This window comes from Prionailurus viverrinus, chromosome X (genome assembly GCF_022837055.1).
Source record: "Prionailurus viverrinus isolate Anna chromosome X, UM_Priviv_1.0, whole genome shotgun sequence".
Lineage (NCBI taxonomy): Eukaryota > Metazoa > Chordata > Mammalia > Carnivora > Felidae > Prionailurus > Prionailurus viverrinus.
Genome location: NC_062579.1, coordinates 115,807,620 through 115,819,821, shown reverse-complemented (window position 1 = coordinate 115,819,821; position 12,202 = coordinate 115,807,620). Strand labels below are relative to the sequence as shown.

General features: G+C 56.4%; 2 protein-coding genes across 7 annotated transcripts; one reads left to right on the top strand and one right to left on the bottom strand.

Annotated features, from left to right (window-relative positions):
• Positions 1-4,586: 4,586 nt before the first annotated feature.
• Positions 4,587-6,571, top strand: LOC125157140 (heat shock transcription factor, X-linked member 3-like). Its single transcript, XM_047843420.1, has 2 exons — positions 4,587-5,192; positions 5,867-6,571. The coding sequence occupies exons 1-2, from the start codon at positions 4,695-4,697 to the stop codon at positions 6,455-6,457; spliced, it is 1,089 nt and encodes a 362-aa protein (XP_047699376.1). The 5' UTR covers positions 4,587-4,694; the 3' UTR covers positions 6,458-6,571.
• A 591-nt stretch (positions 6,572-7,162) lies between these two features.
• On the bottom strand, positions 7,163-11,983 carry EOLA1 (endothelium and lymphocyte associated ASCH domain 1). 6 transcript variants are annotated; one of them, XM_047843423.1, is made up of 4 exons: positions 11,869-11,983; positions 9,245-9,392; positions 8,846-9,128; positions 7,163-8,011 (listed from the first exon to the last, which is right to left on the bottom strand). In XM_047843423.1, the coding sequence occupies exons 3-4, from the start codon at positions 9,096-9,098 to the stop codon at positions 7,749-7,751; spliced, it is 516 nt and encodes a 171-aa protein (XP_047699379.1). In that variant the 5' UTR covers positions 9,099-9,128; positions 9,245-9,392; positions 11,869-11,983; the 3' UTR covers positions 7,163-7,748. The 6 variants fall into 6 exon arrangements, with proteins under 6 accessions (XP_047699379.1, XP_047699378.1, XP_047699377.1 ...); XM_047843422.1 differs by lacking the exon at positions 11,869-11,983 and adding an exon at positions 11,671-11,826; XM_047843421.1 differs by lacking the exon at positions 11,869-11,983 and adding an exon at positions 11,555-11,825.
• Between the last annotated feature and the right edge of the window lie 219 nt (positions 11,984-12,202).

The window sequence follows — 12,202 nt, the reverse complement described above, 5'->3', positions numbered from 1 at the left end:
AGGCCCAACTAATCAGCAGGAACAGTTGCAGAAGACAAGAGCTTGAAGCGGGGTGGCAGCATTAAAGTGGGGCTACCAACTAAGGCCCTACTCTGAGGACCATGTAACCTGGGGCCAAGAAAACAGGACTCTTTGTTGGGGCCTATCTGAGCAGGACCAAGTTACCAAAGTAGTTGGAAGAGACCAAAGGGGGAAGTGTGTGGGGGCAGGAATAAAAGGGGGAATACCAACGGAAACACACCTCTGAGGAAAACATGCCCTGGGCGCAAGGAAACAGGAATTTGGGGGGGGGGTTCTGAGTAGGACCAACTACCTAGAGGGAACAGTTGGAGGGGACCAAAGCAGGCATTGTGTGGGTGAGGCAGCAGGAATAAAAGTGGGGCTGCCAACTGAAACCCTACTTTGAGGACAAATTGACCAGGGGGCAAGAAAATAGGAGTCTTTATTGGGGTCTACCTGAGCAGGACCAAGTAAGCAGCAGGAACTGTTGGAAGAGACCAAAGCAGGAAGTAGGGGGTGCAGGAATAAAAGGGGACGCCAACAACTAAGACCTTACTCTGGGGACAATTTGACCTAGGGGGCAAGTAATTAGGACTCTTTGTTGGGCGTATCTGCGCAGGACCAACTAAGCAGCAGGAATAGTTGGAAGGGACGGAAGCGGGAAGTGTGGGAGAGGGAATAAAAGAGGGCCTACCAACTGAAACCCTACTCCGAGGACAACTTGACTTGGGGGCAAGAAAATAGGACACTTTGTAGGGACTATCTGAGGAGGACCAACTCACCAGTAGGAACAGGTGTTAGATAGCTAAGCAGAAAGTGTGCGGAGGGGGTAGGAATAAAAAGGGGGCTACCTACTGATACGCTTCTCTGAAGACAATGTGACCTAGGGGGCAAGAAAACAGGGCTCTTTCCTGGGGCCTATCTTAGCAGGATCAACTAACCAGCCTGAGCAGTTGAAGAGACCACCTAGGGAAGTGTCGGGTGGAGCAGGAATAAAACTGGGGCACCCAAAGGAAACCCTACTCTGAGGGAAACTGGGCCTCGGGGGAAGAAAAGAGGACTCTTTCTTGGGGCCCATCTGAGTAGGACCAACTAACCATCAGGAATAGTTGTAAGAGACCAAAGCAGAAAGTGGGAGGAGGCAGAAATAAAAGGGGGGCTATCATCTGAGACCCTACTCTGAGGACAACTTGACCTGGGGGCAAGAAAAGAGGAATCTTTGTTTGGGCCTACATGAGCAGGACCAACTAACCAAGAGGAATAGTTGGAAGAGACCAAAGCAGGAAGTGTGTCCTGGGCAGGAATGCAAAGTGGGCTTCCAACTGAAAATCCACTCTGAGAACAACTAGCCCTGGGGGCACGGAAACAGGACTTTTTCTTGGGGCCTATCTGATCAGGACTAACTAACAAGCAGGAACAGTTGGAAAAGAACAAAGCATGAAGTGTGTGGGGGGGGCGGTAGGAACAAAAGGGGTGCTTCTAAGTGAAACCTTACTCTGAGGAGAGCTTGATCTGGGACAAGAAAATAGGACTCCTTGTTGGGGCCTTTCTGAGCAGGACCAACTACCCATCAGGAACAGTTGTTAGAGATCAAAGCAGAATGTGGGGAGGCAGGAATAAAAGGGGGGGCTACCAACTGAGACCATACTCTGGGGAATACATGACCTGGGGGGGGGAAGAAACAGGACTCTTTCTTTGGGGCTATCTGTGAAGGACCAACTAAATAGTAGGAACAGTTGGAAGAGACCAAAGCAGGAAGTGGGGAGGCAGGAATAAAAGTGGACACCAACTGAGATCCTACTCTATGGACAAGGTGACCTACGGGGCAAGAAACCAGGGCTCTTCCTTCTGGCCTATCTGAGCGGTACTATCTAATCAGCAGGAAGAGTTGGAAGACAGCAAAGCAGGAAGTGTGGGGCAAAGGCAGCAGGAATAAAAGGGGGGCTACCAACTGAAACCCTACTCTGAGGGCAAATTTACCTGTGGGCAAGAAAATAGGAGTCATTGTTGGGGACTATCTGAGCAGGACCAACTAACCAGCAGGAACAGTTGGAATACACCAAACCAGGAAGTGTGTGTGGGGGGGGAGTGGTAGGAATAGAAAGGAGGCTACCATCTGAAATCCTACTCTGAGATCAGGTTGACCTAGGGGAATGAAAATAGGACTCACAGTTGGAGCCTTTCTGAGCAGGACCAACCAACCAGCAGGAACAGTTCAAAAACACCAAAGCAGGAAGCGTGGGGTGGGTGGTAGGAACAAAAGGGGGTCCACCAACTGACTCCCTACTCTGATGACAACTTGACCTGGGAGAAAGAAAAGAGGACTCTTTGTTGGGCCCTATCTGAGCAGGACCAACTAACCAGCAGGAATAGTTGGAAGACACAAATTGGGAAGTGCGGGAGAGGGAATGAAAGGGGGGCTACAAACTGAAACCCTATTCTGAGGACAACTTGACCTGGGTGCAAGAAAATAGGAGTCTTTCTTGGGGACTATCTGAGGAGGAACAACTCACCAGCAGGACCAGGTGTTAGACAGCTAAGCAGAAAGTGTGGGGAGGGGTAGGAATAAAAGCGGAGGCTACCAACTGAGACCGTATTCTGAGGACAACTTGACTTAGGGGGAAGAAAATTGGACTATTTGTTGGGGCCTACCTAAGCAGGAGCAACTCACCAGCAGGAACAGTGGAGCAGACCAAAGCAGGAAGTGGGGCTACCAACTAGGAATGTACTCTGAGGACAATTTGACCTGGGGCAAGAAAACAGGACCCTTGTTGGGGCCTATCTGAGCAGCACCAACTAACCAGTGGGACAGCTGGAAGAGACCAAAGCAGGAAGTTAGTTAATGGGTCCGGAATAAAAGGGTGGGCTAGCAACTGAGGCCCTACTCTGGGGACAATTTGACCTAGGGGACAAGACAAGAAAATGGGACCCTTTCTTGGGGCTTAGCTGAGCAGGAGCAACTAACCAGCAGGAGCAATTGGGGGAGGCCAACGTGGGAAGTGTGGGGGTGCAGCAATAAAAGGGGGGCTACCAACTGAGACTCTGAGGACAACTTGACTTAGAGGGCAATTAAACAGGACTCTTTGTTGGGGCCTATCTGAGCAGGACCAACTAACCAGCAGGAACAGTGGAAGAGATCAAACCAAGAAGTGGTGGGGGGGCCAGGAATAAAATGGGGCTACCAACTGAGACCCTACTCTGAGGACAACTTATTGTAGGGGGCAAGAAAACAGGACTCTTTGTTGGGACCTGTCTGAGCAGTAACAACTAACCAGCAGGAATCTTTGGAGGAGACAAAAGCAGTACGTTGTGGGAAGGGCGACAGGGATAAATGGGGGGCTACCGATTGAAACCCTATTCTGAGGACAACTTGACCTAGGGGCACGAAAACAGGACTCTTTGTTGGGGCCTATTTGAGCAGGAGCAACTAACAAGCCCGAACAATGGAAGAGATCAAACCATGAAGTGGGGGGGGGGGTGACAGGAATAAAAGGGGAGGCTACCAACTGAGACCCTACTCTGGGGACAACCTGACCTAGGGGGCAAGAAAATCGGAGTCTCTTTTGGGGTCTATGTGCAGGAGCAACTAACCAGCAGGAACAGTTGGAAGAGACCAAAGCGGTGAGTGTGGGGGGGGCATCAGGAATAAATGGGGGGCTACCAACTGAAACCCTGCCCTGAGGACAACTTGACCTGGAGGAAGAAAATAGGACTCTTTGTTGGGGCCTATATGCGTAGGAGCAACTAACCAGCAGGAATACGTGGAAGAGACCAAAGCAGGAAGTGGGGGGGGCAGGAATAAAAGGGGGGCTCATCAACTGAGACCCTACTCTGGGGACAACTTGACCCAGGGGACAAGAAAATAGGACCCTTTGTTGGGGCCTATCTGAGCAGGACCAACTAACTAGCAGGAACAGTTGGAAGAGACCAAAAAGGGAATTGTGTGGGGGCAGCATAAAAGGGGGCCTAACTGAGACCCTACCCTGAGGACAACTTGACACAGGGGGCATGAAAACAGGACTTTTTGTTGGGGCCTTTCTGAGCAGTACCAAGTAACCAGCAGGAAATTTTGGAAGAGACCAAAGCAGTAAGTATGGGGGGGGGAGGGCAGGTAGGAATAAACGGGGGCTACCAAGTAAGACTAGGACAAGTCCTCTAGGGATTGCCATCTTCTGAGAGGTACCGACCCCAAGGGTCCATCTGACCCAGGCAGTCTTGGGGGAAGCCCAAGCCAGGACTAACCAGGGCCTGGCTCTTGACCAAATCTGAGAGACCAGCAACTTGTCTCCCCCATCCCTGGAGTGGGAGTGGACCTCGGATCATGGTTTCTCTTCCCATCCAGGGCCTGGTCCCATGAAACAATGTTCCTGGCTGCAGACAGGAGCCCTTCCTGGGAACTCAAACCAGATGTTTGCATATACTTTTGGAAAAGAGAGAAGCTGGGGGCCCTGTGCCCATCCCCTCCCCCACACTTGGCCAGTGCTGCCTTGCCAGATCAGCTGTGAGCCACCTTTGTGACATCACATGACAAATAAAGAGGCGATGACTTAGGTATCTGGTTGCCTCACTACGAGATTCTAGAATTTTGTGGACGGTATATATTGGGCATCCCCATACTGACTGAAGGCATTTGCGACTTGAGAGGTCAGTGAGACATTCTCATGGCAAAAGTGCTCTTGGTCTAGACTAGCTCCATGGCTAGTCAGAGTGCTAAGGAGATACCCAAAGGGAAGCTGGCCCCATCTGATGATGGAGAGCCAGCACCAGAATTACCATCTAGTTCATCCCAGGATCCAAATTTGGATTCCGGGGAGATTTTGGTGATGAATAGGGACCAAGCAGTGATCCAAGATCCAGGCCCCCAAGACAACCCACAACCACAGGCCCCAAACCAAGGCGCCGCCAACGTGGGAGAAAACAACAGTATTCTTGGGCTCTCCTTCCCAAGAAAGCTTTGGATGATCCTGGAGGACAACACCTTCACGTCCGTGCGCTGGAACGATGCCGGGGACACCGTGATCATCGACGAAGACCTTTTCCAGAGGGAGGTTCTTCACCGCAGAGGTGCGGAGAGAATCTTTGAAACTGACAGCTTGAAGACTTTCATCCGCCTGCTGAACCTGTACGGCTTCAGCAAAATACGAGCAACCGACCCTTGGGGGATTCAGTCCCCAGGGAATAAGAGAATGCTGGTAAGTAGAAAGTCCTTGGTTTCCCATGCTTTCTGTCTTTTCAGCACCTTCCTAGTAGACCCCAGATGAATGATCTACTGAAAGGGTTTAATTTCCGAGGACAACTTTCTTTCTCAAGAGACATTATGGAGAGATGAGAAAGTCTAGGCTTTCCTATTAACCTACAACCCCCTTAGATGGAGTGTGCAGGTATGACTAAACATTCAGAGGCCAGGTAACGTCAAATAGGTATGTGAATCCCTTCAACTGGGCTTTATGTGTCTTTATTCAGTGAGTTTAGTTAGGTCCCAGGGCATAGTGAGCCTTGTAGACAACTTAAAAGGAACTTTTCTCCATAGTGGAACCAGACCATTATGACTGCTGTGGGAGGGGCCAGGGGCAGGGAGTGGTGGTGGGGGGATCCAGGGGCAGGGAGTGGGGGGGGGTAAGGGGGGAGGGGGAATGGGAGGAGGAGGGGGAGGGGGGAGAAGAAGAGGAAGGAGAGAGGTGGAAGGGGATTGTGGGGGGAAGAGGAGGGAGAGGGAGGCAAGGGGGAGGATGGGGGAGAAGGGGAGGAAGAAGGGGGAGGGGGAGGGGAGGGAGAAGAGGGCAAGGAGGTGGCAGTCTCGGTGGCAGCAGACACAAATCTTCCCTCCCAGAATGACTAAAATGATGAATCTCGCATCTCGTTTCAGATTTACCGCAACGCCAACTTTCAGAGAGACAAGCCTTTCCTGCTCGGGAACATTCAGAGGAAAAGTGACCTGAGAGTCACCACCACCTGGCTAGGCACCAGTGCACCAACTCCAAAGAGAAAGAAGCCGGTGGCAGCAACAAGACAGTCCCCACGAATCCATCACGAGGAACCCGCCAACGACGACAAGACGGTCCTCGGCGCAGCCCCAAATGCTCAGGGTCCCAGCGGCAGCCAGTCCTTCGCCTTCTCTGGCATTTGGTCTCTGAGCAGCGCAGCCGGGTATGCCATGGCAACTCATGGCCCGAGTGAGCCAGGTGGCCTGAGTGGGGAGGGCACCTCCAGGAACATGATGTTTGTGCCCCTGGCTACTGCCAGAAGGGATGACACAGGGGAACTGCCCGTCAGCCCCCCAGTTTACCCCGACTATGGTACGGTGATGTCTCTGTATAACACCTGTTATTCCATCCTGCTGGCAGCCCTGTCAGTCATGTCCCCAAATGAGGCCCCCAGTGAGAACGAGGAGCAGGAGGGCTCCTCAGATTACAAGTGTGCCCTCTGTGAACATTTCAAGGAAAATCCGGGTCCCTAGGCTCACAGGCCACTGATGACAGCTAAAAACTCACCACTGTAACCGTCAATCTATTTTCGGCTTTAATGGAAACAAACACAACTCTGCGGGAGTAAATAAACAGTCTGACTAGAATGGCGAATCTGTGTTCTTTCTCACGTATAATGCTACACACACCTTATGCGATAAGCCCGGGGAGGCTGGGAATCCTGGCCTGAGACAGGTTCTGGCCCCCTACTGTCCTCTGTCCTTCGAAGCGGCAGCGTTTTTGCAGCCTCGGCCAAGGACCTGGCTAGGGAGCATGGAGGAGGCAAGCCCAGGAAGATCTGGTCCCCTGAGCCTCGCCCGCGGGTCAGGAGACAGAACCGCCTCACTCCTGACCTTGGGGGTGTCACCTCGTATCATTCGTGTGTTTGAAACAGGAGGGCTTTTCCTCACGGGTGCCCCTGTGATGCCGGGAAGTTTCTGATCAGCAGCTGAGCGCCTCTAGCCCAAGAGCCAGGGGCCTGCCAAAGAGGCCCACCTAAAAGCAGGGCCACCCCATCTGCCAAGGGACGTGGGGCTACTTTCTTGTTGCTCAGAAGAGACGGCCCATTCTAGTCAGTGCCTGGGGGTTGGGGGGAGGGACAGCCCATCTTCCCTATCGGTAAGGACCACCAGAAACTTTGCTAAGAAAGCACACAACGACAACAAAAGATTTCCCACAGAATACACAACACGACTTAATCATTTTCCCATCGGTGCTGTATTTAGGATCCTTCCTTTGGCCATGAAGTAGCTAGCTGTGGGATGTGTCAAACACGCATACTTCATGGGCCAAGGGACGCTTTGACAACAGAGCAAGAGTCATTTGTAAGAACAGACGGATGCTGTGTCTCAGTCTGATGCTGTCGTCATGGTGAACGGGGGCACCCGTGGCTGGCCACCCCTGCACACCCCTTTAGCGCCCGCTCCCAGCCTTCCCACAAGGTCCCCTGGATGCTGTTCAAACGTCCTATGAGTTCTGAGCAAAACAACGAGAGGAGGAAACACGAACCGGTCGTCTTCAGACCTATGTCTCTGTACGACCCGGAAGTCAGGACTCAAGTAGTGGCGGCACCAAGACATTTACTGGCCGCTTCCCCTTTATCCCGAACGTCGAAGTCCTGGAGACTGCCGGCGAGCCCAGACAGGCATCTCACGAGGAAAGTCCCGTTGCCCTGTCCCCTGCATCTGAGTGGAGAGACCTGTTTCCACGAACAGCACACAGTGGCAGGGCTGATTCAGACTGAACCTGGCTTGTAGGTCTGCAGCATGACAGTCAGTCGATGGGTCACGATTTAGCCGGTTTCTCGGTAACCTTCCACACTCGCCAGGCGTCCTGCCCCAAGGGCATCAGGTGCTCTGGGATGTCTACCTGGAAGATATCCTTTCCGCCTTTCCTGGGTATGGGCTCCAGTAACCACCTGGGGTTTGAAAGCACGGTGAGGTACTTCTGCTTCAGGCTGGTCAGTACAGCTTGATTCTCCAGCGCCACAACCTCATCAGGAGCTAAGTCCTCTGGGCACTGCATGGTTTCCCCAATGTCAACAAGCCCTGAGCACAAAGAGAAGCACACGATGGTTTTTCCTTCCAGAAACCAAGGCCCGCCTGTTGGAGAACATGATTATTCAAAGTTACAACCACCAGAGACCAGGGGACACCGGGTACACTGGGCCCCTCGGACTGAGCATGCCCGACACGCCAAAGTCTGCTTAGGGAGTTCTGGGTGAGGCCGAGGGAGGGAGCGAAACGGAGTGGAGGGCCTCGTCCTCAACGACCACCCCCAAATAATGGGCTGGCCCCAGCCAGAGAGCTTAGGGCAACAGGCAGAGGTCAGACCAGAAGGGCCCCAGATGCTGGGCGGAACAGGCACTCAGGTCCCCGAGCACTTCAGCAGGTGGCAGGTGCTCGTGTGGGACCTCCCCCACCGAGGGCTTAGGGGACTCACCCAGGATACAGGGACAGTGGGGGTGGGGCATCGCACAGGAAGCCCGGCAACAGCCTGGGGTCTGGAGTCTGCCCCGACCCACTGTGTGCACCGTGCTGCCTCCACGGTCTCTGTCGCATGCACGCACGTGGGCACACACGTGCAACCGTGAGCGAAGGTCACATGCACATTTGGAACCTGTCCCTGTCTCTCAGGTCAGAACCAGGCACTGAGGCCCAGAGCGGAAGCAGGGTTCACCTGAAGTCGTGGGACCTCAGCAACTCCCCCCATCCCCAGTCCCAGGGCCCCCTGCTGCCCCGCCGAAGGTGTGCTGCTTAAAGAAACCACGGCCCCCACACCAAGCAGCTCACACAAGGGAACAAGGCACAAAACTCCTGAGCAAGGTCCTGGGGAGTAGCCCTTGGGGGTGTCTCAGCAGCATGCGGCTTCTCATCACTTGCCAGCGATCACGCCACGGCCATACTTTTCCCCTTCCAGAAGCAAGGCCTGAATCTGAGCAGGGGTCATTCCAAGCCTCTCCGCCAGCAGCTCCCTCCATGCGGTGTCTTCCCAGTCCCTGTGAGCAATGTGGATGGCGATGGTACGGTTCCGGTGGCTGCTCAGCAGAGGACGCCAACGCGTCTCCAGGGTCTTGACCCCGTTTAAGACAAAACCTGCATAAGGCTGCCGGAAGGAGAGGCAGCCGAACTTCATCTCCCCAGAGCGCCTTGGGCCTCACCAGGCCTGCGGAGACAGAACCACGAAGGTCAACAGGCATCGTGCCCAGTGCTCCAAGCTCATGACCTGGGGGCAAGACCTCTCCCCAGGGTCCTCCGGGAGTGCCCTGACACCCCACTGACCTGGACAGTGGGGGAACAGAGAGCCTTGGCTCTTCCTCCTCTGTCACTACACGGTCAGCTGACGGGCACAAAGGAAGGGGCCGGCGGTCAGGATGACGTGTCCATCACATGGAGTCGTTGGGGACCTCAGAGAGGAGGGCGGGGATAGCTAGAGAAAGGCATGGCCAGGACAGCCTGTGGTCAGTTCTACATCGGAGGTCACTGAGCCCCAGGAGAGCACAGATGGCAAGGGGCCCCTCGGCTGGACAGCTCAGTGAGCTGGCTCTACCCCTCTCCCAGCACAGACAGGGACACCCTGGGCTTCGCCACCCTGGGGCTGCTGAGCGCAAACCCTTGGTATCCGACCTCAGCTCAGCGCTGGGGGCGCCCTGTGATCGCACATGGTCCTGGCAGCTGTCTCCTCCTGACCCCTTTGGGCGCCACTCTCCTCTGACCCCTTCCTGCCCCACTGCTCTCCACCATCAACAGACACCCCCCGACCCTGACCCGGGCCTAGAGAAACCAGGAACCAGAGCAGGAACAACTGGTACCAGGGCGCACGCACCGTCTCCATGCCAGGCACTGGGGTGGGCACAATCAACACATCACAGGATTCGATCCTCACATAACCCAGTAAGGCAGCGCTTCGTCACCCCGCTCTATAGCTGAGAAGGAGGCGCCGAGGGATAGAGAGACAGCCCATGATTTCAGGGGACCTGAGTGCGCCTACCCCTTGTCCTTGCACCTGGACGAGGGGGTCCCTCCTCCTCGCGCACGGCAGAGCTGTGCAGTGGGAGGAACACGACCCCGGCCCGAGCCTCAGCTGGGGCCTGGCACCTCAAGGAGCCCCAGTCTCCATCGGGGCCGCGAGGACCGGGGACAAGGTGCAGGGGCACCTAGCCCGGCATGTGGCACCTAACAGGACAGCCACAAACAGTGGCCGCCCCTCATCATTATCATCATCCTCATCACAGGGCCTGGGGCACTGCGCTGCACTCAGGAGCACCCCGAATCTGGATCATCTCTCCTCCCAGTTCTCGAAGGACATAAACCTGGCCTCAACCCCTCCTCTCGTTTAAGAGAACACATCTACTCTCAAAGATAAGGCCCTGGGATCACCCCTTTCCCAACCCACCGTCCTGCCGCCCTGGCACCACACCCCCTGCGTTCCCTCTGTCTGGGGCTGAGCTGCGCGGCCACCTGCCCTCAGCTGTGCTCTGGGCCAAGCACAGTCCTTCACTGGAGGACCTCACTCCGTCTGCTCTTGCTCAGGCAGCCCTACTCCCCTCCCCTGTGAGGAGATGGTCTCCCTTTCAGAAAGCCACACCTGTACACCCCTCACTGCAGGGACAAAGACCCCCCCCCCCAGCCCCTGAGCCCGCACGTGTCTCCAGCACCTGCCAACTTGTCTAAACCTCTGCATAGCAGAGGTCCCAGGAGCAGCGGTCTACACTCACAGTCTCTACTTCTTCGCCTCGCACTGCCCGCCCCCCTCCATGAACACACCGGTTGCCGCAGGCACCAGCGACCTGCCCCCTGCCTGTTCCATCTTCATGGAACTCACGGCCGGACAGCCCTGACGCGACTGACACCCCTCCTTCACTTCTCAGCCTTCCACGTTGCACCTCACTCACGGGTTGGTTCTGCTAACCACATAAGGCCCCAGCCGGCAGCAGAGAAAACCATTTCATGTAAGTGGCTCGTGTTCTCACAGCCTAGCAGACCCGTATCCAACAGGAGAAAGAGGACACCAGGCCCTCACACTGTCACACGGGAAGGATTTGGGGGCCCTACAGTCCAGTTCCCCTCAATCAAATCCTGGAAGCCTCCCCACCCCCCCGGGAGGAGTGCCAGGGGCAACCGGCTGAACCCCGCACAGCCGGTGGCCTCGGTGAGGTCGCGGCCCTAAGGGCCCAGCGGGAGGCGGGGAGGGCCGGAACGACTGCGTGCGGACCGGTGCCCGTGCAAAGGTATGGTCGCGTTTCTCGGCGCACACGTACGTCGCGGGCATGTGACGGTGGCGGAAGGAGGGGACAGGGAAGGGTGTCCGCGGCCGCTCTGCGCTTGCTTCCAGACCTCTGGTCCGGGAACCCCCAGGCCAGAGGCACCGTCCCGCCGAGGGTCGAGCAGGCCGCAGCCGCACGGGCTTCCTGGCTCCCTTCGCGCGTGGCGGGTCTCCCTGCCCCGGCCCCGCCCCCGCCCACCGCAGGCGCGCTCGGCCGATTCGGCTGCGGCCACCGGGCGGGACCGTCCGCTTCCCGTGACCCTGCGAGGCCACCAGCGCCGGGACGACCGCCTCCCACGCCCAGACGAGGAGACGACGCGGCCCACCGAGAGAGGACAGAGCGCCCGGTCCGCGTCGTGGCTGTCCCGCCATCGCCGCGGCCCGACACCAGGAACCGCTGACAGGAACCGCTGACAGGTGCCGGGCGCCGGCGGCCCCTCACCTGACGCACCCGCACAGACGCTGCCGCTCCTTTTTTGCGGGGCATACGCCGGCTCGTACGCACGTAGTTACGTACGCACACGGAGGTACGCAGCACGCCAGGGCGAAAGCCCGTAGGCACGCAGCCAAGCAGTTACGTGGACACGCACTTACGTACACACGCACATAGGACACGCACATAGGACACGCACACACGCACATAGGACACGTCTCCCGGTCGCTAGGAGACGTCGTTGGACTCAAGGGGCCGGGAGGCGCGCGGGACCATCAGGCTTGATAGGGAGCTGGCGCTGGCGGCTGGAGCGGAACCGGAAGGAGGATAGAAATGGGGGTGGGGCGTTGGGGGGGGGAAGGGGCGGGGCGAGTCGAGTCTGGGGGTGGGGCTGTGGGCGGGGCGGCGGGAGGTGGAGCTGGGGGAGGAGTAGGTGGGGGCGGACCTGTGGGTTAGGAGCTGGGGTAGGAGGAGCTGTGAGACAGGGCTGTGGAAGAAGCTGGCGCCAGTTGTGGGAAAGAGTTGGGGCAGGACCTAGGGC